The sequence below is a fragment of the Oryx dammah genome, unplaced genomic scaffold (genome assembly GCF_014754425.2).
Source record: "Oryx dammah isolate SB20612 unplaced genomic scaffold, SCBI_Odam_1.1 HiC_scaffold_2, whole genome shotgun sequence".
Taxonomy (NCBI): domain Eukaryota; kingdom Metazoa; phylum Chordata; class Mammalia; order Artiodactyla; family Bovidae; genus Oryx; species Oryx dammah.
Window position 1 is genome coordinate 8,221,931 of NW_024070186.1, and position 22,823 is coordinate 8,244,753.

Here is a 22,823-nt window from a genome sequence, read left to right on the forward strand (position 1 = left end):
CGCGCCCCCCCCTTCCTGACCCTTGCCTCACCGACGCCGGGCTCACTCCCCCTCCCTACGGAGGGGGGGGGGTGGGGGGTGGGGGGCTTCTGATGCTTCAAAAGAGCCTAGCGCTCTAGACCCGCTGCTCGCCCCAACATGGCTGAGGTGGGGAAGGGTCACATCCGTATGTGCGCGTGCGCGCGTGTACGTGCCTGCATGCGTGTGCGCCAGTCAGAATGTGCCCCTCAGGGTGAGGCGCGATGGGCAGCCCCACTCGCGTTCCAGCTCGCATCCTGGGCTCCCACCCGCAGCTTTCTTGGCTTCCCAGCCAACACTCGTAGCTCCGTTAGGAGCCTGTTTGTGTTGGCCTCGGACAAATGGCGGGCGTTTTACACCGGCACGGCTTAATGAAGGCTCTGGAGATTTCTACGGATGTTGAACCCCAAACCCACGGGCCCCGTCAGTGGAAGTTAGCGCCTCTGGAGTAGAAGCGGTGGTTGAGCTCCGACCCAGAACGCCTCCCTTTTCTTTTAGTGCCGCCCACGGCTCGCTCGCTCTCTTTTTATTTTTTCGGTCTCCGCACTTGCAGAATAGATTTCACCTCTAAAATGAGCCCATTTGGCCCAGCGGAGGTGTGATGCCTATAAAAGCAGCCTTGTTAGAAATGACTTATTCATTACCTCTGTTTTATGGGTCCAGCCCCAGCCTTTTGTGGTCTTCGCTAGTTGGCAGGTAACAAAAAAAGCAGTAAACCCGTGGCCTTTCAGAGCCCGAGCCTGAGAGAAACTTTTACATAATAAAGGGAATACAGGTTTTAACAGACATTTATTGAGTGCCTACTGTGTCCCAGGCCTTGGGGACCGGAAATGACCGTGACAAGTTCGACTCAGGGGAGGAGCCCCCCATGCCTAGGATTTGGATTTCGGATGCCCTTCGTCATAAATCCTTTGGTGCTGTGGAGTTACCAGTCGAAGTTGGATCTGATGAAAGCGGTTGTGTCCACTCTCAGCACTTGTGTTGGCCACTGACCAGTTCACACTGCCCACTTGTTCTCTGGGTGCCTTCCCAGGCCCTGGTTGTGCTGGCAGTGGGTGAGAGAGGTGAGGGGTTTCTCTCCACTCTGCTCCCAGCCCCTGTGGGTGCCCTCTCCTCTTACTCCTCCTCTGTGCCTGTCGCTGGTCCACGTGTTCCCCAGCCCTGCTGCTTTGGTTCTCTTAGCTCTGCCCACAGTTCCTTAAGTAGCCCTTCCCTTGAACTCTAGAATATGCTATCTCTTTGTGGCTGAAACCAGAGAGCAATGAACGGGTAATTCACTTAAATGATAAAAATTTTGTTTCTTTGTGAAAATGTCTTCATCTGGGCCTGAGTAGCCATGAAATTAAAAGACACTCCTGGAAAGAAAAGCTATGACCAACCCAGACAGCATATTAAAAAGCAGAGATATTACTTTGCTGCAAAGGTCCATCTAGTCAAAGCTATGGTTTTTCCAGTATATGGATGTGAGAGTTGGACCATAAAGCTGAGTGCTGAAGAATTGATGTTTTTGAATTGTGGTGTCAAAGGTCCGTTTAGTCAAAGCTATGGTTTTTCCAGTAGTTCTGTATGGATGTGAGAGCTGGACCATAAAGAAAGCTGGACACTGAAGAACTGAAGCTTTTAAACTGTGGTGTCAAAGGTCCATCTAGTCAAAGCTATGGTTTTTCCAGTGGTCCTGTATGGATGTGCGAATTGGGTAATAAAGAAAGCTGAGTGCTGAAAAATTTGATGCTTTTGAACTGTGGTGTTGGAGAACACTGTTGAGAGTCCCTTGGACTGCAAGGAGATCAAACCAGTCCTTCCTAAAGGAAATCAACCCTGAATATTCATTGGAAGGACTGATGCTGAAGCTGATGCTCCGATACTTTGGCCACCTGATGCAAATAACTGACTCATTAGAAAAGACCCTGATGCTGGGAAAGATTAAAGGCAGGAGAGAAGGGGATGACAGAAGATGAGATGGTTGGATGGCATCACTGACTGGATGGACATGAGTTTGAGCAAGCTCCGAGGGAGTTGGTGATGGACAGGGAAGCCTGGCGTGCTGCAGTCCATGGGGTCTCAGAGAGTCGGACACGACTGAGCAACTGAACTGAACTGAAGGAGGCACAGTTGACCCAAACGTCTTCAGATTCAGGTTTCTCTTCCAAACATTCTAACTATGCCCACCACCCACTCTCCTCCCATGCCACCTCAGCTCCAAGCCACATCTGTTTTATCACTACTTCATAGTTGCATATTATATTGAGTTTATATCTTTCTTTGTGATGCCTTAGGTATTTTGATTACAGTAAACAGGCTTCTCCTATGTTGCTTCATTTTGGGTTAGCTCTTCTTACTGAGGATGGTGGGATAGAAATTAGAGCAATGAATTAGGAGCCAGATTTGGTTTTGTGGTTTCAAATTCCAGCTCTGTGACTTACTGACTTTGTGGTTTGGAATATCTAAGGTTCCATTTCTTCTTCTGTAGATGGTGATAATAGTGCTGTGGCATTGCTAGTGAGGGTTGGGATCCTTGTCTAAAGCCCCAGTGCTCTGCATGGAGTGAGTGAGCACTTTCATACGGTGTATGTAGCCTAGTACCTGATGAAGACAACCTAAAATCATTCCACAAGAGACATTGCCAATCATTTGTCTGCCTAGGTGAAAAGTTACTCGGGAAAAGACTTGTAAGAAGTCACTCTAGTGGCTTCCCTTGGTGATTTGTGGGTAAGGCAAGGAGGAACCCTGGGAAAAGCCTTGTCAGGGCTCCATCCATCTACCAACCCTGTAGTTACGGGGCTGCCTTTCCACTTCATCTTATGCAGCGCAAATCGGCAGGGGGCAGTGGCCTGGCTGCATAGAAGACCGGAAGCTTCTGGGGAGAATACAGCTTGAGATCTTGATCCCCTTCTCTTTTAAAAATTTTTGGTAAACTTTAATGTCAAGTTTCATGGCAAATAGATGGGGAAACAGTGGAACCAGTGGCAGACTTTATTTTTGGGGGATCCAAAATCAGTGCAGATGGTGACTGCAGCCATTAATTTAAAAGACGCTTACTCCTTGGCAGGAAAGTTGTGACCAACCTATACAGCATATTAAAAAGCAGAGACATTACTTTGCCGACAAAGGTCCATATAGTCAAAAGCTGTGCTTTTTCCAGTAGTCATGTATGAATGTAAGAGTAGTGCCATAAAGATAGCTGAGCACCAAAGAATTGATGTTTTTGAACTGTGGTGTTGGAGAAGACTCCTGAGAGTCCCTTGGACTGCAAGGAGACCCAAGCAGTCCATTCTAAAGGAGATCAGTCCTGAGTGTTCATTGGAAGGAACAAAACTCTAATACTTCAGCCACATGATGCAAAGGGCTGACTCATTTGAAATGGCCCTGATGCTGGTAAAGACTGAAGGCGAGAGAAGAAGGGGATGACAGAGGATGAGATGTTGGATGGCATCACTGACTCAATGGACATGAGTTTGGGTAAACTCTGGGAGTTGGTGAAGGAAAGGGAAGCCTGGTATGCTGCAGCCCATGGGGTCGCAAATAGTTGGACACGACTGAGCGACTGAACTGATCTGAACTGAACGTCAAATTTGTTATTTTAACCATTTTCAGCTGTACTGTTCAATGGCATTAATTACACTCACAGTGCAAGCACTCCACTATTTTGGAAACTTTCTCATCACCTCAAACAGAAACTCTATACCCGTTAATCAGTAACTTCTCATTTTCTCTCCACTCAGCTCCTGGTAACCTCTATTCTACTTTCTGTTTTTATGAATTTACTTTTTCTAGATATTTCACAAAAGTGGAATCATACAATATTTGTACTTTTGTGTCTGGCCTCTTTCACTCAGCATAATATTTTAAAGGTTCATTTATGTCATAGTGTCTATCAAAACTTGATTTCTTTTTATGCTTGAATAATACATGTACATGCACTGGGGTATTTTTTATTTACATATGTGTGTATATATATATATATATATATACACACACAGGAGTATTATACTGGAATATATATATGCACACACACATGTACACACGTACACACTGAAGTATTTTTTATATATACACACACTGGAATATTTATATATATTTTATGTATATATACACACACAGTGGAATGTTTATATATATGTATTTTATGTATATATACACACACTGGCATATTTATATATATGTATGTACAGTGGAGTATTTTATGTATATATGTACACATGCACACACTGGAGTATTTTCACACTGGAGTATTTATATATATATACACACACATACACACGCTGGAATATATATATATTCACACATGCAGTGGAGTATTTTATGTATATATGTACACACACACATACACTGGAGTATTTATATATATGTATGCATGCATGCCGTGGAGTATTTTATGTATATATGTACATACACCACATTTTGTTTAACCATTCATCTGTCCATCTTTTGACTGATGTGGGTTGTTTCTACCTTTTGGCTATCGTGGACAGTGTTGCTCTGAACATTGGTGTTGCTGAGGTATGTGTTTGAGGAAGCTTCTGCTTCCCATTCTTTTGAGTATATACTTGGAGATGGCTGGGTTATATGTTGATACTCTGTTTAACGCTTTGAGGAACTGCCAAACTGGACCCCTTGTATTTTGAGAATCAGCATTGCCAGAAGCACTCTGATGAATTATTACTTGGGGACCAAACTGGAAAGAAGCATCATCAGGGGCCCCACAGGAAATCTTGCTGGCTTGGTTCCAGATTTGATGCCTGGGCTGAGGTGGATGGTCTCAGTCCCAGATGCTTAGGAGTAGAAGAGGCGGCAGCCAAGAGTCCAGCTGGAGAGGGTGTCTCCACATAATGAGGGTAGTGCTCCTGGGCCAGGAGCACGTGTGGGAAAGTGTGTCCGTTTCTTTCAGAGATGTTTCGTGTATCTGGGATCATTTTGGCCCTTGGGTGTCTGTGGGTGACAGTTGTCTGGATGCTTGTGGGGACAGACTGCTTTCAGCAGCGAGTCACTGAAGCTCATTCTGGGGGTGACAGTGTTGGAATCAGTGACTGAGCATATTTGGGGGTGCAGGAAGGTGGGGGCCTTGGGCATCCAAGCAGGGGAGCAGTGCCATCCAAGGAGGAATCCGACTGGCATCAGACTGCAGTGGGTCGGTTGGAGTTGAGACAGCAGAAGGGTCTTCACGGGGGACCAGTCACCTAAGGAGGAACTCACTCATCTCAGACCCTGCCTGAGGCTTTGCTCTGTTTGGTTCTGGTGGTCAGAATAAAAGTTTACCCTGAAGGCTGCCACATGAACAATCCTTGCTTTAAATGAGATCAGGACCAAAAACAGTCTTGCTTTTTCAAGAGTGTCATCTTTTTTTTTTTTTGGCCATGCTTTGAGGCATGTGGGATCTGAGTTCCCTGACCAGGGATCGAATTCATGCTCCCTGCAGTGGAAGAACGGAGCCCTAACCACTGGACCACCAGGGAATTTCCAGGAGTGTCGTCTTTTGATTGTAAAAATCTTCTATGCCTTCATCACTTGTGTGAAGACACTGAGTGAATGTGAAATTGTCTGGGAATGTTTTGTTTGTAAAATACCAGTAGTAAGAATTTTTAAAAATAAATTCTTCTACTCCTGTGTACTCTGATGTTTGAGAATGGAAACATCCGTTAAAAAAACTTGTACTCTGTGTCTTTGTAGATTCATTTTTTTCTGATTTACCGACTCATAAAGTTATAATGTTGCCTAGCAACTTACAATGTTATGGCTGAAGCGCAACTAATCTGATTATTTACAGTGGGACATAAGTGTCTCCGAGATTGATAACCTTTAAAGGTTAAGATCAATTATTTAGTGTTTCTTGGGAAAAGGAGCACAGAACGCAGAGACGGTAATAAGTATTTTGAATCCAATGCTGAGTTAGAGGGATGGCTATGTTTCACCCATGGAGTCTTGCTAGGTGGATAAAATTTAGCAGATAAGACAAGGGAGGGGGTGGAATGGCTCTCACATACCTGGGCATAGCAAACTGGATACCTCTGATCTTAGTTGTACCCCATGTATCAGATGTTATGATATGTTAACTAACTATGGAATAGTCACTTGTGTGTATTTTCACTAAATGTGAATTTAAGCATTTATTTCTTCAGAACTAGGGACAATGGTATTCTTTTTGGACATTAATGGATACAGAGTCTTGTGGATTTTAGTTGCTCTTTAGTGTTGCCTAAGATTGTTGCTGGGTGTGGCTGATATTCAAGGAAATGTATTTATTTATGTGTAGGATTTGATATACATACATGCTGGAGTAACTGTCATTAAAGACGAACATTTCCAGAATCCCACAAAATTCTCTTGTACTTCATGTAAGTTGAATCACACAATACATACTCTTGTCTTTTTAAATTTTAATTTTAATCAGACTTATGCTTTTGAGATTCATCCATTTTGTTGCCTTCTGAGTAGGTCATTTTTATTGCTGAGTAGTGTTCCAATGTATAGATCTGCCGTGACTTATTTGTTTTCCTATTAGTGGACATTGGGTTGTTTGCATTTTTTTTTTTTTTTTTTGCTATTATGAGTAAACTTCCTATGGCCATTCATATACAAGTCTTTGTGTTGGTGTGTGTTTTCATTTCTTTTGGTTAATTTCCTAGGAATCGAATTTCTGGATCATATGGCATGTGTATGTTTAATTTGATAAGAAACTGCCAAATTGCTTTCCAAAATTGTTGTACCATTTTATTTTCCCATCAGTAATGTATGAGTTTCAGTTACTTCCCATCTTTGCCAACACTAGATACTGTCAGAACTAAGAAATTTAACCATTCTTATGGGTGTGTAGAGGTATCCTGTGGTTTTACTTTGTATTTTCCTGGTGATAAACTATGCCAAGCACTCTTAATGTGCTCTTTGGCCATCTGATATTTTCTTTTGGGTAACGTCTTTTCAAATCTTTTTGCTTCTGTTCTAAGTTGAATTGTTTTCTTATAATTATGTTTAAGAGTGTTTTTTGGAGGGCTTTCCTGGTATCTCAGTGGTAAAGAATCTACCTGCTAATGCAGGAGACGCAGGTTCGATCCCTGATCTGGGAAGATCCCACATGCCAAGGAGCAGATACGCCCATGCGCCTCTAGTACTACGCCTGTGCTCTAGAGCCTGGGAGCCGCAACTACTGAGCCCACATGCCCCCGAGCCCGTGCTCCACAACAAGAGAAGCCGCCACAGTGAGAGGCTGAGCAGCGCAACCAGAGTAGCCCCCACTCAACACAGCCAAAAATAAATAAAATCATTTTTTTAAGTTTTTTGTTGTTGTTGTTGTTTTTGTTTTGCATTCTGGATACAAGTCCTTTGTCAGATGTGTATATTAAGAATAGTTACTCTCAGTTTATTGTCTTTTCATTTTTCTTAACATTAATCCTTGAATGGCAGCAGTTCTTAGGGTTCTTAATTTTTATAAAGTCTAGTTCTTTTTTTCTTTGAGAGTTCACACTCCTTTCTTTCAGAGAAAAGATTTATTAATACCTATCCTAAGATCAGAAAATTTTCAGTTTTACAGCATTACATTTGGACCTGCTTACATATAGGTCTATGTTTCATTTCAAGTTAATTTTAGTATACCTGTAAGGGTTAAATTTTGGTGATTTTCTTTTTTTTGCATTTGTCCCCTTGTTTTAGCACCATGTATTGAAAAGATGATTCTTTTTCAGGTGAATTAACTTGTTGAAAATCAATTGAACATACATGTGTGGCCCTATTTCTGGACTTTATTCTGTTTTTAGTAATGTATTTCTATCTGTAAGCCAATATAGTGGGCTTCCCTGGTGACTCAGTGGTAAAGAAGCCACCTATGATCCCTGGTCAGGAATTTTCCCTGGAGAAGGAAATGGCAACCCATTCCAGTGTTCTTGCCTGGCAAATCTCATGGATAGAAGAGCCTGACAGGCTATGGCCCATGGGGTCGCAAGAGTTGGACATGACCTAGTGACTAAACCACCACTACCACCATCAAGCCAATACCATACTGTCTTGATTACTATAGCTTTATAATGTCTTGAAGTCAGATAATAGAAATCTTCTAACTTTTTTCTTCCCCGAATTGTTTTGGTCATTCTAGGCCTATTCTATTTCTGTTTAAGTTTTAGAAATAGCTTATCAACATCTTCAAAAGAAAGCTTGCTAGGACTTTGATGGGAATTGAATCAAATCTGTAGATCAAATTGGAGAAGAATTGATGTCTTAATAATATTGAGTCTTCTAATCCATGAACATAGTATATCTCTTCAGTTATTTAGGATTTAAGTTTTCACTGTTTTCATAGTTTGCAGTGTACAGGTCTGGCACATATTTTAATTTCTACCTAAATGTTTCACATCTATTGATGCCATTGAAAATGATGTTTAAATAAAATTTAGGCTTCAGATATTCATGGCTAGAAATAAACCCAGTTTTTATATTGACCTTATATTTTGCAGCCTTGCTGAAAACTAAGTTACTAGTTCTAGTACTTTTTTTTTGGTGGATTCCTTGGGGTTTTCATATTGTGTGTGACATGTCCCAATAGGAAACAAAGGCACATTCACCTTCCTTGAGAATAGCTAGTGTTTTCCTAGTGCTGTGGTAAATTCAAAGGGGCCAGCATTTATGTGACTATAAAACGTTGTTTTTGGTTCCACTTAAATTGTATTTAATTAGCCTGAAATCTTAGAGAAAAGTAAATACTAAATTCTTAAAGTTCAAATGTTAAAAAAATAACATTAATTAGAAGGTTTTTATGAATTTCATTGGGGTGGAATTTGATAGCAGTTGTTTTATTTTCAACAGAACTGACTTAACAATTTCACATTTCTTTTTGATGCATATTATATCCATTTCAAGGCCATCTCTTATCATTGCCTTTTCTGGGTTTCCCCTCTTTGATGTACCTATTTATGTCTGTTACTTGTGGGACTTTATTTTGGTATGGAATTTAATGTGCATTTATACAATGAATGTTTATTAAGCATGCAATATCCACTTGGTACCAGGTGCCACGGATACAGTTGGGAGCAAGACAGAAACACACATTTGTTGTCTTTATGGAGCTTATGTTCTATTCTAGCAAAACAGTGGGACATTGAGTAAATAGTTGTATGAACTATGGAATTACAGTTTGAAAAGTGCTATAAAGTCATTAAGTTTATGAAGGATAGTCCTAACCTAGGCTGTGAGTCAGAGAAGTCTTCCTGAAAGCGGTGACATTTTTGCACTCTCTGGTAGTTGTGTTTAAAGATTTAGGTAGATTTGGGCGGTAGAGGATTGTTAATACTACTTATGTCTACCCATTTGCCTTGATACATATGATCCAAACTTTTTTCTTCAGTAGCATTTTTATACTCTCTTAGTCGTCATTGGTAGAGTTAAGCCAAGATTCATTAATTCATCCCTTTTCCTTATATGTGTTAGCAGCTACTTCTGCAGCTCTTAAGTCATCATTGTAACTTATGTCCTTTTATAGCATATACCAGGTGGAATTCCCTCAGACAGGTAGTAATTTTGATATTTCTTGTGACCAGAATTTTATCTCTTGTCCAGGGACAATAGGGATGGAGGGGAGCCTAAATACTACCCTTGTGTACTTAGTTTTACTCGATGGCTACAAGTTGCATTTGACTATAGTGAGTATAAATATTTAGGAGAATTATAGATGGTATATAGTTATATTTCTTAAGAGGTTCCTCACCTCATTTTGTATCTTTTTATTTTCTCCCTTTTTTCTGAGTAACTTACTTTGCCCTGATTAAGTCCTGAAAGATTATATGAAAGAAGTATAAGATTAAAAATAAAAACCTCCTGTGCCTTGCCTACTCCAGTTTTAATTTCTTTTGCATATTTGTACATCTCTATGTGTTTCTTTCAAAAACAGTTTATTAGATGAATGATGTGTAGATGGCCAATCGGATAATTTGCTCCAGAGGTGGTTCCTTGCTTTCTTCCTGTTCTGAAAGTTCTACCTGGTGCTGGCTGTTTCTTTTTGGTTTCATCTTGACTTTCATTGACTTTGAATAGAGAGGAATCACGTTACCTACACCTGTTGAATAACTGTTTACCTCCCTGCTTGAGTTAATGAAAACCAAGTTAGTTAAGAAGTGTTTATTTTTCAGATTATTTTACATCTCTCTCTCTCTTTGTGTGCGTGATTTAACCTATCCACTGATGTGTCTTTAGCTTGTGCGGTGCCCTTATAACATCCAGCTGTTCAATGTGTTGAAGGAAATTCAGATTTGTTTTCACACACACACACTTGAAGATTCTTGTGCTATAAAATGTCTCACCCTCTGGATTTCTTCTGATCACTTCCTTCTGAAACCATTTAACTTGTTCCTCTAGCCTCTGTGTTTTCTGCAAAGGGGAACTGAGTTTTAAAGCTTCATCAAGTGAATTTGGTTAAATGAAATTTCATCATTGAAGCTGCTTCTCTTAGGCATGCAGAGCTTTGGGACAGACCCTGGATGCTAACAGAAGGCCTCGTCTCCTCTTTGGAAGTGCCTGGCATTTGTGTGACGAGAGCCCAGGAGTTCAGATCAGCACTTCCTGTAACAGATTTTAATATGTTTTGTGCCGGCCCCTTGGGATGCTGACTTCCCCACCTGAATCCCCTGATGCTCCACCCGAGGGGGAGGCCCCGGGTCTCCCAGGGTCCAAGAGGAAGTTACAGCTTCCTGGGAGGTAGGATAGAGAGTTCCGAACTAGGTTAGGTTGTAAGTACTGGACTTCTGCCTTCCCCTCCACGGACTGCATTTGGGGTAAAGTGAAAGCATCTTGGGTACTCCATTCCTTTCACTGTTGGTGGCCTGTCAGTGGCTGGTGGTGGTCAGCTTGTCTACGAGACAAAGTGTAGGTCCTGCAGAAGCTGAGAGGAAATGCTCTAGTATCTTAGTACTTTGTCTCCTGTGACTTTTCACCTAGATAATGAATTTCTTTGAGAGTTGGATGTATAAGGTTAAAAACTTACTGTAAAATGTATAGAGGCCTAGAGGATCACTAATGAACTCTAGAACTGGAAAGGAAAGACTTTTGAGAATTTAGTATCTAGTATAGGATAGAAATGTGCCTATTTCCCTGGATCTTGCTTTTTGAACCAGCTCATAATTTTATAATATAGGTATACTTAGTGTTGTTGTTGGAGAAGGCAATGGCAACCCACTCCAGTGTTCTTGCCTGGAGAATCCCAGGGTTGGGGGAGCCTGGTGGGCTGCCATCTATGGGGTCACGCAGAGCCAGACACGACTGAAGCGACTTAGCAGCAGCAGTGTTGTTGTTTAGTTGCTAAGTCATGTCTGACTCTTTTGTGACCCCATGGACTGTAGCCCGCCAGGCTCCTCTGTCCATGGAATTCTCCAGGCAAGAATAATGGACTGGGTTGCCATTTCCTTCTCCAGGGCATCTTCCCCACCCTGGGACTGAACCCAAACCTCTTGCACTGGCAGGCGGATTCTTTCCACTGAGCCACCAGGAAGCCCATACTTAGTGTACTCATTGTCTATTGTATGGTAGTTTTTATGTTCAGAATATGTTAACCAGCTTTTATTGGCCATGAATTAGGAAGTACTTTTCTTACCAAAGTGACATTTTAAGGGAAAGCTACCATCATCTAATGTAATGCCAAATTATGACCTTCCCACTTCTTTCTTTATGGCACAGGAAATCCGGGATCCTCTTATGCAGTGGCTGCGGAAACATGTGGATCCTGAAGGAGTAATAAGATCCAGCAAGCTCTCCCTGAAATTCATTTCATCCTACACGTCTGAAATAGAAATCACCCCATCCGCCATACCCGTGGTGACTGACACGGAGTCCTTCTCATCAGAAAACTTTGACTTCGAGATCTACCGACAAAACCTGAAGACAAGGAAACTTGGAAAAGTCATTCTGTTTGCCGAAGTGACGCCCACCACAATGAGTCTTCTGGATGGGTAAGTCCTGGCCAGGCTGGTTTCTGTATTTGCTTGGAGAACCCCAGATATCTTGATGCTTCTCTCCAACCAGTGCTCAGGGAGAGGGAGGAAGGTTTAGAGCAATAACTTAATGCTATGCTTAAAGCAATAGCTTATTCATAACTTAATCATGAAGATTAGAGCGATAACTCTTTACTATACCACTGGCAATACACCTGTCTGTAGATGGAGAAATTAAAGTTCTTGGGTCAGAGATCTGTGTTTTAAAGAATGAGGGACTTCTGTGCCTTGTGTCTGTCTTCCTTTAATCTGACCTTTCACAATGTCTTTGGGAAAAAGAATATTATGAAAAAAAGGTGTTTGACAGGTGGCGCTATTGTTCACGTTGCCATTTTACTCTGTTATAACTAGTGTTGAGATGTTATAACCAGTTTAAGATGTTTGCGGAGTATTAGCATAGCAAATTTGAACCATGTAAGCTGTGTTCAGTTGAAATAAACAGGAGCTTTGTACGTACCTGTTTTGGTATGTTGCTATCCAATGCATTTTTAAAGCACTCTGTAATCCCATTGGGATGTTGGAAATTCAGTCTTATTTCAAGTTTTCCTTCTTATTTCTTCTGTTTCATGGACTTTGATTAAAGGTTAAACAATGGGAAACAGATGAAGGTTAATTTTAAACTCCAAATTAGTCTCTATTAATTAATACTTTTATGTTGAGATAGTTTAAAAAGTAGGGTTATAGAGGGCATGAATCTTCCTTCAACATAGGACTAAAATTTGAGGAACGTTAAGACTGCAAAATCCCCCACCCCCTTCATGGTTTCTGGGCACTTTCACGTGTGGAACCACATAATTAGGCAGATACATAATTCAGCATGTGGAACGTATGGAAATATTTTGGCTTTTCTTCTGAACAATAATTTCTGGAATTTGCTAGTATGTTGATATAAGGTGATGAGATAATTTTAGGATTTCGTGACTCTCATGCTCAGTCATGGAAACAGCAATTTTAGTGTATGTTCAGGATGTAGAAACAGCGTTACTATAGGGGAATTAGCAGTGAGGAGACAAAGTGGAAAGGGGAATATGAGCAATGGCAATGAATAGGTCTTGTCTCCCGAGTTGTTTTGTGTTTGTTTTTTTTTTTTTAATTTCAGTGTTGCCATCGTCTCCTGCCTCCACTCCCCAATCCTTGGTGTTCCCATAGAGAAGAAAAAGCCTGTATTTGTATGGAGCAATTATTGCTTGCTTGTACAAACTCTATGATAATCTTTTGCTACTCCAGTGCACACTATTATATTGACTATTCTAATCATATCTGCCAAATAAAAAATCAGACAGAATATTTAACAAAAAATTTTTGGGAGGCGAAATTCAGATGGAAAAACATTGGCACTTCCAGACCATTTTTGAGGACAATAGTGAAGAATATTTTGTATTGGGGCAATCTTGAAACATTTGGGCAGTGGGCAATGTGTTACCAAGAGGGCTTGCGGGTACCTTGCTAGAGTGGGTGCCAAGAGGTAACCCAAGCTTTTATATTCTCTCTCATTTTACCTGGTGAGCAAAGGAGAGTGTAAATTGGGGCGTGTCCACATATGGGCTCTTTCAGAAGTTGCTCATGATGTTTTTGTTCATCTCCCAGGGCTAAACATGACCGTATTTACCTCCAAGGACGACTAGGAAATAAATGCCATCTTTGTACTTGGCATCGATGAATCTACTGAAAATTAGGTTCCTGTTAACCAGGAGGAGAGGAGGGCAGGTATTAGAGGGCAGTTAGAAGTCTTTCTAACTTCTGTTTGTACTTTCTGTTTGTCAGGCTGCTAAAAAATTAGCAGGAGGCCTTTAAGTAGTATATAATACATCATGATGGCCCCATGCTTGCAAAAGTTAAAATCATAGTTGGAAAGTTATTTTCAGGTAACTCTGGTTTTATTTCGCTGCTTATTCAGTGTCATTAGAGGTAACTTCCTGATGTTACTACGAATCCAGGAGGATTTGGACCTTTTTCTTTGGACAAATTGTTGGAGGCTGTGTGTGCTTCTTTGGCCACAAGCCAGGCTTAAGCTACTGTGACACTGAGGTAACACCGAAAGCTTTCATTTGATCTCCTGGCAGGGGAGCAGGCTGGTCTTGAAGCCGTGAACCACCACCACCGTCACCTCCTGCCCCAGTTAAAGCTTGGCCAGTGGTTCTGTAGAGGGGAAGGAGCTCTGAGGACAAGGGAGAGCAGGGGGAGATGAAGGAGTGGCTTGCTGATAACATCAAGGTGTTTGATGGCCCTGAGGACTCGCCCTCCAGTAATACAGAGCAAAAACCACGTGAGCGAGTGCTGTTTCCCGGATAGTCTGACATGGCAAGCCACCCAGCCAAGTCTGGTTGGAAGAGTTTAATTTCACCCTGAATCCCCCACCCCAGGCTTTTTTTTTTTTTTTTTTTTTAAACATGTATTTCTAACCACGAAATGCATTTTCTGCCTGATGGTCAGGGTAACACAAGGTAAATTCTGATTTTGGTTCACTGAGACAGTCTTTTTTTTCCCCCTGAGTTATTTCCTGATAGCTTTTCTTATGACCAGTTAGCTCAGCTGGTTGGGAAGAGTCCCACCAGGGCCATGGGTTTAGTCCTGCGTCTGGACCAGGGAACCTTCACTGTGTTCCGCGGTCAGTCCTGTGGCTGCAGACCTGGGAAGCCATTTGAAGATGTGAGCTGCCGCTGGTGGTGGGGTCCCAGACAAGGGGGTGTGGATTGGTCAGTGCTCAGCCCTCCTCACTGCTGGACAAGTGCCTCCAGGTGCTGACTCTGACCTGGTTTGGTCCAGAGCGCTGCACATTTAGTGGAATCTCGTGATAAGCATTGATTGACCGTCAGCCCTAGGGAAGGCGGGAAGGGGAAAACTAGACCTTGGAGCGCAGGCTTAGGGTAACTGAGCCATTATGGTAATTGTGCAGTTGTCTTTTATTTGAGCGATAGTTCAGTGATCAGAGATGGAAACAATTTAGGTGTGAAGCCACAGTGTGTGGTAAGCCAGATGAACTCATTCATACTGATTCTCTTTGCATCCTTGTATACATCCTGGATGAACTGGCCACACATGGGCTGGTTTTGTTTTGTTTTGTTTTAATTTGTAAAGAATAATTTAGATTTCTTTGTTAAGTAGGTTTATTTTCTTACCATTGTTGAAGTCCCTTGATTTCTCACACTTAAGTTTGCCTTCCTCCTATGTGGAGTCAGTATTTATGGAGTGCTTGCTGTACGCCAGGCCCTGTGTTGGGCACCGGGGGAAGCGGGGAGTGTGCTGCCCTAACCGCACAGTGCCCTGGAGGAAGCCGTTCCCAGGGCACACTCAGTTCATGCACACACGTCTGTGCACCTCTTCTTGGTCTGAGCCTGGGAGTTTGGGCAGACAGAGAGAAGTGGTCACAGCACATAACATGGCGCTGGATGAGGAGCAGACTGATCAGTGAAGGTTTTGGAGCAGTTTCTGTGTCACGCGTAAAGCTCACTGTCTGGTAGAAACACTGGACCTGAAGATTTCATCATCATTTAGCTCTGTGACCTTGGCATTCTCATCCTCTTGGGCCTAGCTTGCCTCAGTTCTATGATCTGGGCATCAGAAACACCTGAGCTCCTCCGAATGGAGTGATCCTGGAGTCAGAATCCTATACCCTGTCCACCTTCCTGGCTCTCAGTAACCTCCAAGGCCGAAATGGTTCTGTGAACTAGCTTCAGCGTCCTTTGAGGAAACCTTGTATGGGAAACGGTGGACTTTCTCCAAGCAGAGGGAAAGACAAGGAGAAACAATCCACTCAAGTCACTAAAACGTATTTGGGGGAAATCGCACAGGGGAGAAGAGCCAGCATCGTTTAAGAAAGATACTGTTTTTTGTGTGTCACAATCTGGGGCCAGTCCCAGGTTCTCACCGCTCTGCCTATGTGTCCCACAGCCCCTAACATCTTAACGCCTTTCGCATATGTGTCCCGTCAGCCCCTAATATCTCCTTCCACCCTTCGCATACGTGTCCAGTCAGCCCCAACATCTCCTTGCGTCTTTCACATACGTGTCCAGTCAGCCCCAACATCTCCTTGCGTCTTTCGCGTACGTGTCCCGGGGTCAACCCCTAACATCTCCTTCCGCCCTTCGCATACGTGTCCAGTCAGCCCCTAACATCTCTTTCCGCCTTTCTTGTCTTCTGACTCTGCTCCCCTAACTCGCTCTACTGCACACCCTCCTCCCCACAAGTGGAGGCCTGAGAGGACAGAAACTGGGCTGGAACTAATTTAATGGCTGAGTGACCTCACAGTAGAGAAACAGCCGGATCCTAATAGGGGTCTTTGTCTACATTTCCACCCTGGCTGGTAGCATGCCAGTCAAGAGTCAAGCTGGAGACACAGGTGGAAGCGATTAGACCTGTCATAAAGTTTGAAAAATTGATTCTGGAGGCGAAGTGAATAGATTGAACTTGACAGTGTTGTCCTAAAGATTCTAAGGGAAAATTCTGTAGTTTAATTTGAAATCCCTTGATTATTCATTAGCTTTCCAGATGGCTTTTGTTGATGTTTTACATATTAATGCCTGTATTGTGTTATCGGTGTACTCTTAATGTGCACATAGGTAATGAGCAAGGGATAAATACGTTGGTAAGTGTCCCAAATTAACGGGATGTTAGCCTAATTGTGAAATAAAGGGTTTTTAAGAAGTTGATTGCTTTGAAATAAATTAGCGTGAGCTTTTTTATGGGCCAACTTTGTACTTTTAAAGTGAAAATTATTGGAGAATTTAAAGAGACCTTCATTTTAATGTTTACTTCTAAATTAAGGTTTACAGTGTAACTCCAGCCTTTGACTCCGCTGGTCATGCCTGAAGAGTTATTCTAGCCAATTCTCTATCAAATGCTTTTGTTTTCTTGGTCTCAACTGAACACCTGAATAAGTTAAACTTTCACATGCAAAACTCCTGGAATCAAATGATAAAATGGTCTATTGTTTTCCAGAAATGTTTCCATATTAATTGTTAGTGTTTTGGGATGTTTAGTTTGTATTTTTAAACTGATTTTATTTTTTTCAGTAGGGCAAAATTATTATGATGCTTGCCATTCTGTGATAATGACAGCGTGTTCTATTTAGATAGTGTTTTCATTAGAACTGGACCTTCTTTCTGCCTCTCTCTCCATGTTGAACAACGTTTAACAACCTGAAAGTTCCCCACATTTTACTGTATAGAAAAGTGAGACTGAACGTGACCATCAAGCCGATACCTTGTGAGTGATGAAACACTCCAGGGACATGTCGGACAGTCTGCTGTGCTTGGAAGCTCTTCCTCTGGACCCTCCTCCAAACTCAAAGCACAGTCTTGCATGTTCTCAGTGGTGGGTGGCAGTCTTAATCTTTGAGGGTAAACCAGACTTTTCGGTAAACCTAGATCCTATGGTGAGCTTCCCTTGGTGGTTCAGATGGGTTAAGAATCCACCTGCAATGTGGGAGACCAGGATTCGATCCCTGGGTTGGGAAGATTCTCCCGGAGGAGGGCGCAGCAACCCACTCCAGTGTTCTTGCCTGGAGAATCCCCATGGACAGAGGAGCCTGGCTATTTGCAGTCCACGGGGTCACAAAGAGTTGGACTGAAGCGCAGCGCAGCACAGCACAGACCCTATTTTCAGAAACTGCCTAGTTTCCTGTGCTCGCTCATTTCCCATGACTGAGGATCAAATATCTCGGTTGACCTAGGGGCTTAGAGCTTAATGTGGAATATTGCTGCCCTGGGTTGGAATTGCAGGTCCACCATTTGCCACATGAGTAACCTCAGGCAAATCAGTAACCTTTCAAGCTTCCATTTCCTTGTCTATGTGAAGTAGCTGGTAATAGTCTCAGCTCTTTAACTTATCTTTTCTTTCCCAGTTCAATCCCTCAGCTAATTTCTCTTCAGCACCAGCTGTGTGCAGGATTCCGCACTAGGCTCTGGGACCCAGTGGGGAATAGAGTAGATGTGGGACATTCCTTCTAGGAGCCCCCGTTCAGCTCCAGGATAGGGTGAGGATGTATGTAAAATGTCTGCTAAGCTCTTAGTGCATAGCTCATGTTGTTGAATTCTCATTGTTCCTTAGATTTTAGATATGATTCCTTTTTTGACCAATGCATTCTTCCGGTGGTGGTGCTGTGAGCATCATGAAGCAAATCATTGTCAGCTTGACTTGGGTTCTTGAGGTGCGTTTCCTTGGGGTGGAGTTTTTATTGAAGATTTTGACAATTTTTTCTTATTGTACCAGAGGCACAATGGCTCCTCAGTGGTTATTGTTTTGCGAAAAATGTGTTGTTTGAGTTGAGCTTTTCTGGAAAGATGAGAAAACATAGTTGATTCTGTTTGTGGTTCCCTTACAACATGTGTAGCCAGTTCATGCTCTCTTTTTTAAATCAAACTTTCTCTTTATTTAAATCTTAATCCTTAAAATTATTTGACTTAATTGACTCTTGTGCCATATGAAAATGATAGTCAATTCAAAAAAGCCAAAAATTTAACAGTCTGAAGGTATTTATTAGTCCCATGGGTTTGCCTTGTGTATTATCTGTATCTTCCTCCAGACCTTTTGCATGGATTTGCTACTGTTTCATTCTCTTGATTTTCCTCAAACATCTCAGATATCTGTTACTCTGCAGAATTGTTTGATTTTATACTATATTTGATTTAGTATGAATGTCTCTTATTGGTTATATTTAAACCAGTAATAAAGGACCACAAAAGATGACGCAAGGTAAAGCAAGGTTTGGGGCTAGAAAAGGCAATAAATGTGACAAAAGTTTTCTTTTTTTAAATCTCAGTCCAGATTTTTTTTTTTCCCCCCTTATAAACTATTTGCTTTGTATTGGGTATAGCCGGCTGACAATATGTTGATATATGGCAGAAACCAACACTATATTGTAAATTGATCATCCCCCAATTAAAAATAAATAAATTTATTTTTTTAAAAAAAAGCAAACTCCAATGAAATATCACCTCATGCCAGCCAGAATGGCCCTTATCCCAAAATCCAGAAACAGTAAATGCTGTAGAGGGTGTGGAGACAAGGCTGGTGGGAATGTAAATTGGTACAGCCACTATGGAGAACTGTATGGAGGTCCCTTAAAAATCTCAGTCCAGTTTTACCTTAGGGAGAAAGCCAAGAGTTTTGACTGTAATTTAGAAAGGAGTTGAGTCTTCTGACACGTGGGATGTTTTCTGCTATCGTTGTAAAGTGCAAAGGAGTTATTTGTTAGCAACAGGGCCATTTAGATGATGTTAGGGCATCCAGAGTGAGCTTGTACCCTGGGCCAGCATGGGATACTGATGGCAGAACAGGCAGTGGAGTTTCACTGGCTACTGGTCTGGGGCAAATTTCATGACTTCTCATTGTAAAAAAAATGGCTAAAATGTAGTGATGCCCATTCAGGAGAGCCAGTCATGTCTCAGAGGTCAAAGGGAAGCATCAACAGCCTGTGGGACAGCTTCTGACATGGAACAGGTTGGCCAGCAAGTGCTGGTTTAAAACTCCTCTCTGCCTGCCAACTAAGATGGGCACTTTTCTCATATGGAGACAGCTGATGGCAACCTCTCTGGAAATAGCAAAAATGAAGATTGAGGATATGATCCGAGGTTCTAATGCAGCAAGAAATGTATGACAAGAAAACAGCATTTTAAAGACTTGATTATATAGCAGTATGGCTAGACCTTGAGGACACTATGCCAAGTGAGGTCAGGCAGACAGAGGAAGACAAGTACTGCCTGATATCACTTGTATGTGGAATCTTAAAAAAAGCCAGACTCATAAACACAGTAAAGAAGTGGTTATCAGGAGCTGGAGGGTGGGGGTTTTTTTCTTAAGGATACAGATTTGCACTGAGTAGAGATCTTATGTACAGTATAGTGGATGTAGACAACAATATTGTATTATAATCATCAGACTTGCAAGAGACCAGAATCTAATTATTCCAGTCACTAAAAAGAAATGATAATTAGGTCACATGATTGAACTGCTAATTATTGCTGCAGTGGCAAGGATATTACAGTATATAAATGTGGTGGATTAACATGTGTACCTTAATTTTACATCCTGTTATACCTCAAATATGTGATTAATTAAAAAACCTCTCTAAACACAGAAAACCCACAAAATTCAGTTTATGAATTAACATTAACTCCTATGTGGAAAAGATTTTAAATATCATTAGAATTTAGTGTTCATGATAATTGCAGTGTGACTGCTTACCTGTATGTATGTGATGAGAAAATGAAGGCTGAGCTCTGGGTTAAAAAACTTACGCTGGTAAAAATTAGTGAATGTGTTGGATAATCAAGCAGATATTTTTCTTTTCCCCTTTTTAGCATCCCTCTCCCCTTCTACTGTTTCTTCCCTGACTTGGCTTTGTGATTTACTTAGAAAAACTTCTGTTTTTCTTTCAAATAAAACACTTACCTGTTCTGGAGGTGAGGGTTGATTTGCTTTCATCTGGCCCTTTAAAGTCTTCTGCACACTTACCATTTGGCCAGACGCCCTTGGAGCTCTGAAATACTCTCGTTTCTGCATCTTTGTTTTGGACAGAAGCATGTTCTGTTTCTGCATGAGGGGTATTCCATCACGTCGAGATCCCAAACACCACATTTTTTCTGCGTTGCACAAGGAGTCATTCATCATTTTCATTTTTTGTTTGGCTCTCCCACAAGAGTATTCAAATTAGCGAGAAGGAGAGTGATGAAGTCATTGCTTGGCAGGGAGGTATTTCCTTGAGATGTGAGAAGGGTAGAGAAGACAAGAGAAGGGGAAGGAGTTACGGTAAGGTCTGCACTCACCTCTTTTTCTAGAGGTCACCTGGATGCCAATGGGGTTTTCACCGTTAAAATTAGATCATGTGAGTACAGAGAATTTACTTCAGAATGTAAGTAACGGTGAACGGTGTTGAATGGTGTTCAACAACCCTGGAAACTTAGGCTGAAACTTTGTGCCGTTTTGATGTACTATCTGTGTGACTTTGGGTAAAGCACTCAACCTCTCTGGGCCTCTGTAAAACGATAAGGTTGTACTAGATCCACAGCTTCATTTTCTTTTCTTTTCAAAGGCAAAAACCTCCTTTAAATGAAATACCCTGCTGTGCAAATGGGACTGGGAAGTCTTCTTGGAGTCTAGGTTCCTCAGTGCATGGGTGTCGGGTGTGTGCAGTTTCTCAGTCACGTCCGTGACCGCATGCACCGTAGCCCACCAGGCTCCTCTGTCCCTGGGGTTTCCCAGGCAAGGATACTGGGGTCGGTAGCCATCGCCTTCTCCAGGGGATCTTCCTAAACCAAGGGCGTCTCCTGCATCTCTTGTATTGCCAGGTGGATTCTGCCACCTGGGAAGCCCCCTGGGTGTCAAGACCACTGGCCAAAACCTTTACAATGATTACTCAGGCCCTGCTGACTGGGGAGTAACTCTCCTGTATCTTATATCTTAATGGCAGGCTGACTGGTTGGTCTATTTATACCCAGCCTCATTCCAAAAGGACTTAAGGCAGTGGAGACTTAAGTTTTTCTCTTTTGAGGTAAGTTCTTTCAGTCTTCTGCAGGAGATTGGACTGTGTAGTCAAAGTGGATTACGCCGTGTTTCTTTGGTTGTTTAGATATCATGTCAAAACCTACGTGTATTTTTCATAACACTCAGCATCATTCAGTGTTTCCTGACTTCTCCAGACTAATAATCGTGGTAACTGAGTAACTGTGGCTCCCTTCTGGAACCCAGAGAAACCTGGGTAGGTTTGGTGCCCTTGTTAAAATTAAGCAGCTTTTGTCCCTGGGGCTGATTATCCAGGTGGTTATTCAGATATCTCCAATTAGTTGTTGTTCAGTCACTCAGTCGTGTCCAACTCTTTGTGATCCCATGGACTTCAGCATCCTAGGCTTCCCTGTCCTTTACTGTCTCCTGGAGTTTGCTCAGAGTCATGTCCATTGAGTCAGTGATGCCATCCAACCATCTCACCCTCTGCTGTTCCCTTCTCCTCTTGCCCTCAGTCTTTCCCAGCATCAGGGTCTTTTCCAGTGAGTCTGCTCTTTGCATCAGGTGGCCAGAGTATTGGAGTTTCAGCTTTAGCATCAGTCCTTCCAATGAATATTCAAGGTTGATTTCCTTTAGGATTGACTGGTTTGATCTACTTGCTGTCTGAGGGACTCTCAGGAGTCTTCTCCATTGCCACAATTCAAAAGCATCAATCCTTCAGTACTCAGCCTTCTTTATGGTCCAACTCTCACATCCGTACATGACTACTGGAAAAACCATAGCTTTGACTATATGTACTTTTTGTTGGCAAAGTGTTGAATGGTATTTGAGAGGGAAAATCTCTGCTGGAATTCCTTCCGTTTCAAACACCCAGACTCTAAGAGGGGATACTAGCATGGCGTAGAGAGTGTGGTGGTGTTCCTCCGGTCACAGAAGCCTTAGGAGTGGGCAGGGAGGCACAGTGGCTGGGAGGCAGTGGTGGAGATGGCAGAGGAGGAGCTTGGCAGGTTTGCAGTTGTCTCAGGTGAGGTCTTGTCTAACATTTCAGATTCTGAGATTTCATTAAAGCTTGTTTGAATCACTAATATGGTGTAGAAACTGCCCTGAATAGGAGTGTGGGTCACGTTTGCTTGAACAATGGTGGGGAGTTTGAACTGGAGGATTTATGCAAGTTGTCGCTTCCTCCCTTCTTTCCTGGAGTTTCAAATTTGTAATCTTTAGTTTCCATCCTACTTCTGAAAAGATGCTGTGGCACCTTCTCTTTTTAAAAATTTAAACCAAAGGAAATGTCATTTGATTTTTGTGACATCCTTTGTTACCTGAGGAGGTGATACGAGAAAGTTGGTTGCTGCCAACCAGGGTTGTAAATCTAGAATGTGGAGCTAGTCTTACAGGAAATCG

The 22,823-nt window shown here is 42.2% G+C and overlaps 1 protein-coding gene across 3 annotated transcripts in view; it reads left to right on the forward strand.

Moving 5' to 3' along the window:
* Window positions 1–22,823, forward strand: part of HLCS (holocarboxylase synthetase) — a 208,076-nt gene that overhangs the window by 66,982 nt on the left and 118,271 nt on the right. For all 3 annotated transcript variants that reach the window (XM_040264201.1, XM_040264200.1, XM_040264202.1), the window contains one exon: window positions 11,668–11,939. In XM_040264201.1, the coding sequence (XP_040120135.1) occupies window positions 11,668–11,939 (272 nt within the window). The remainder of the gene's footprint in view (window positions 1–11,667; window positions 11,940–22,823) is intronic.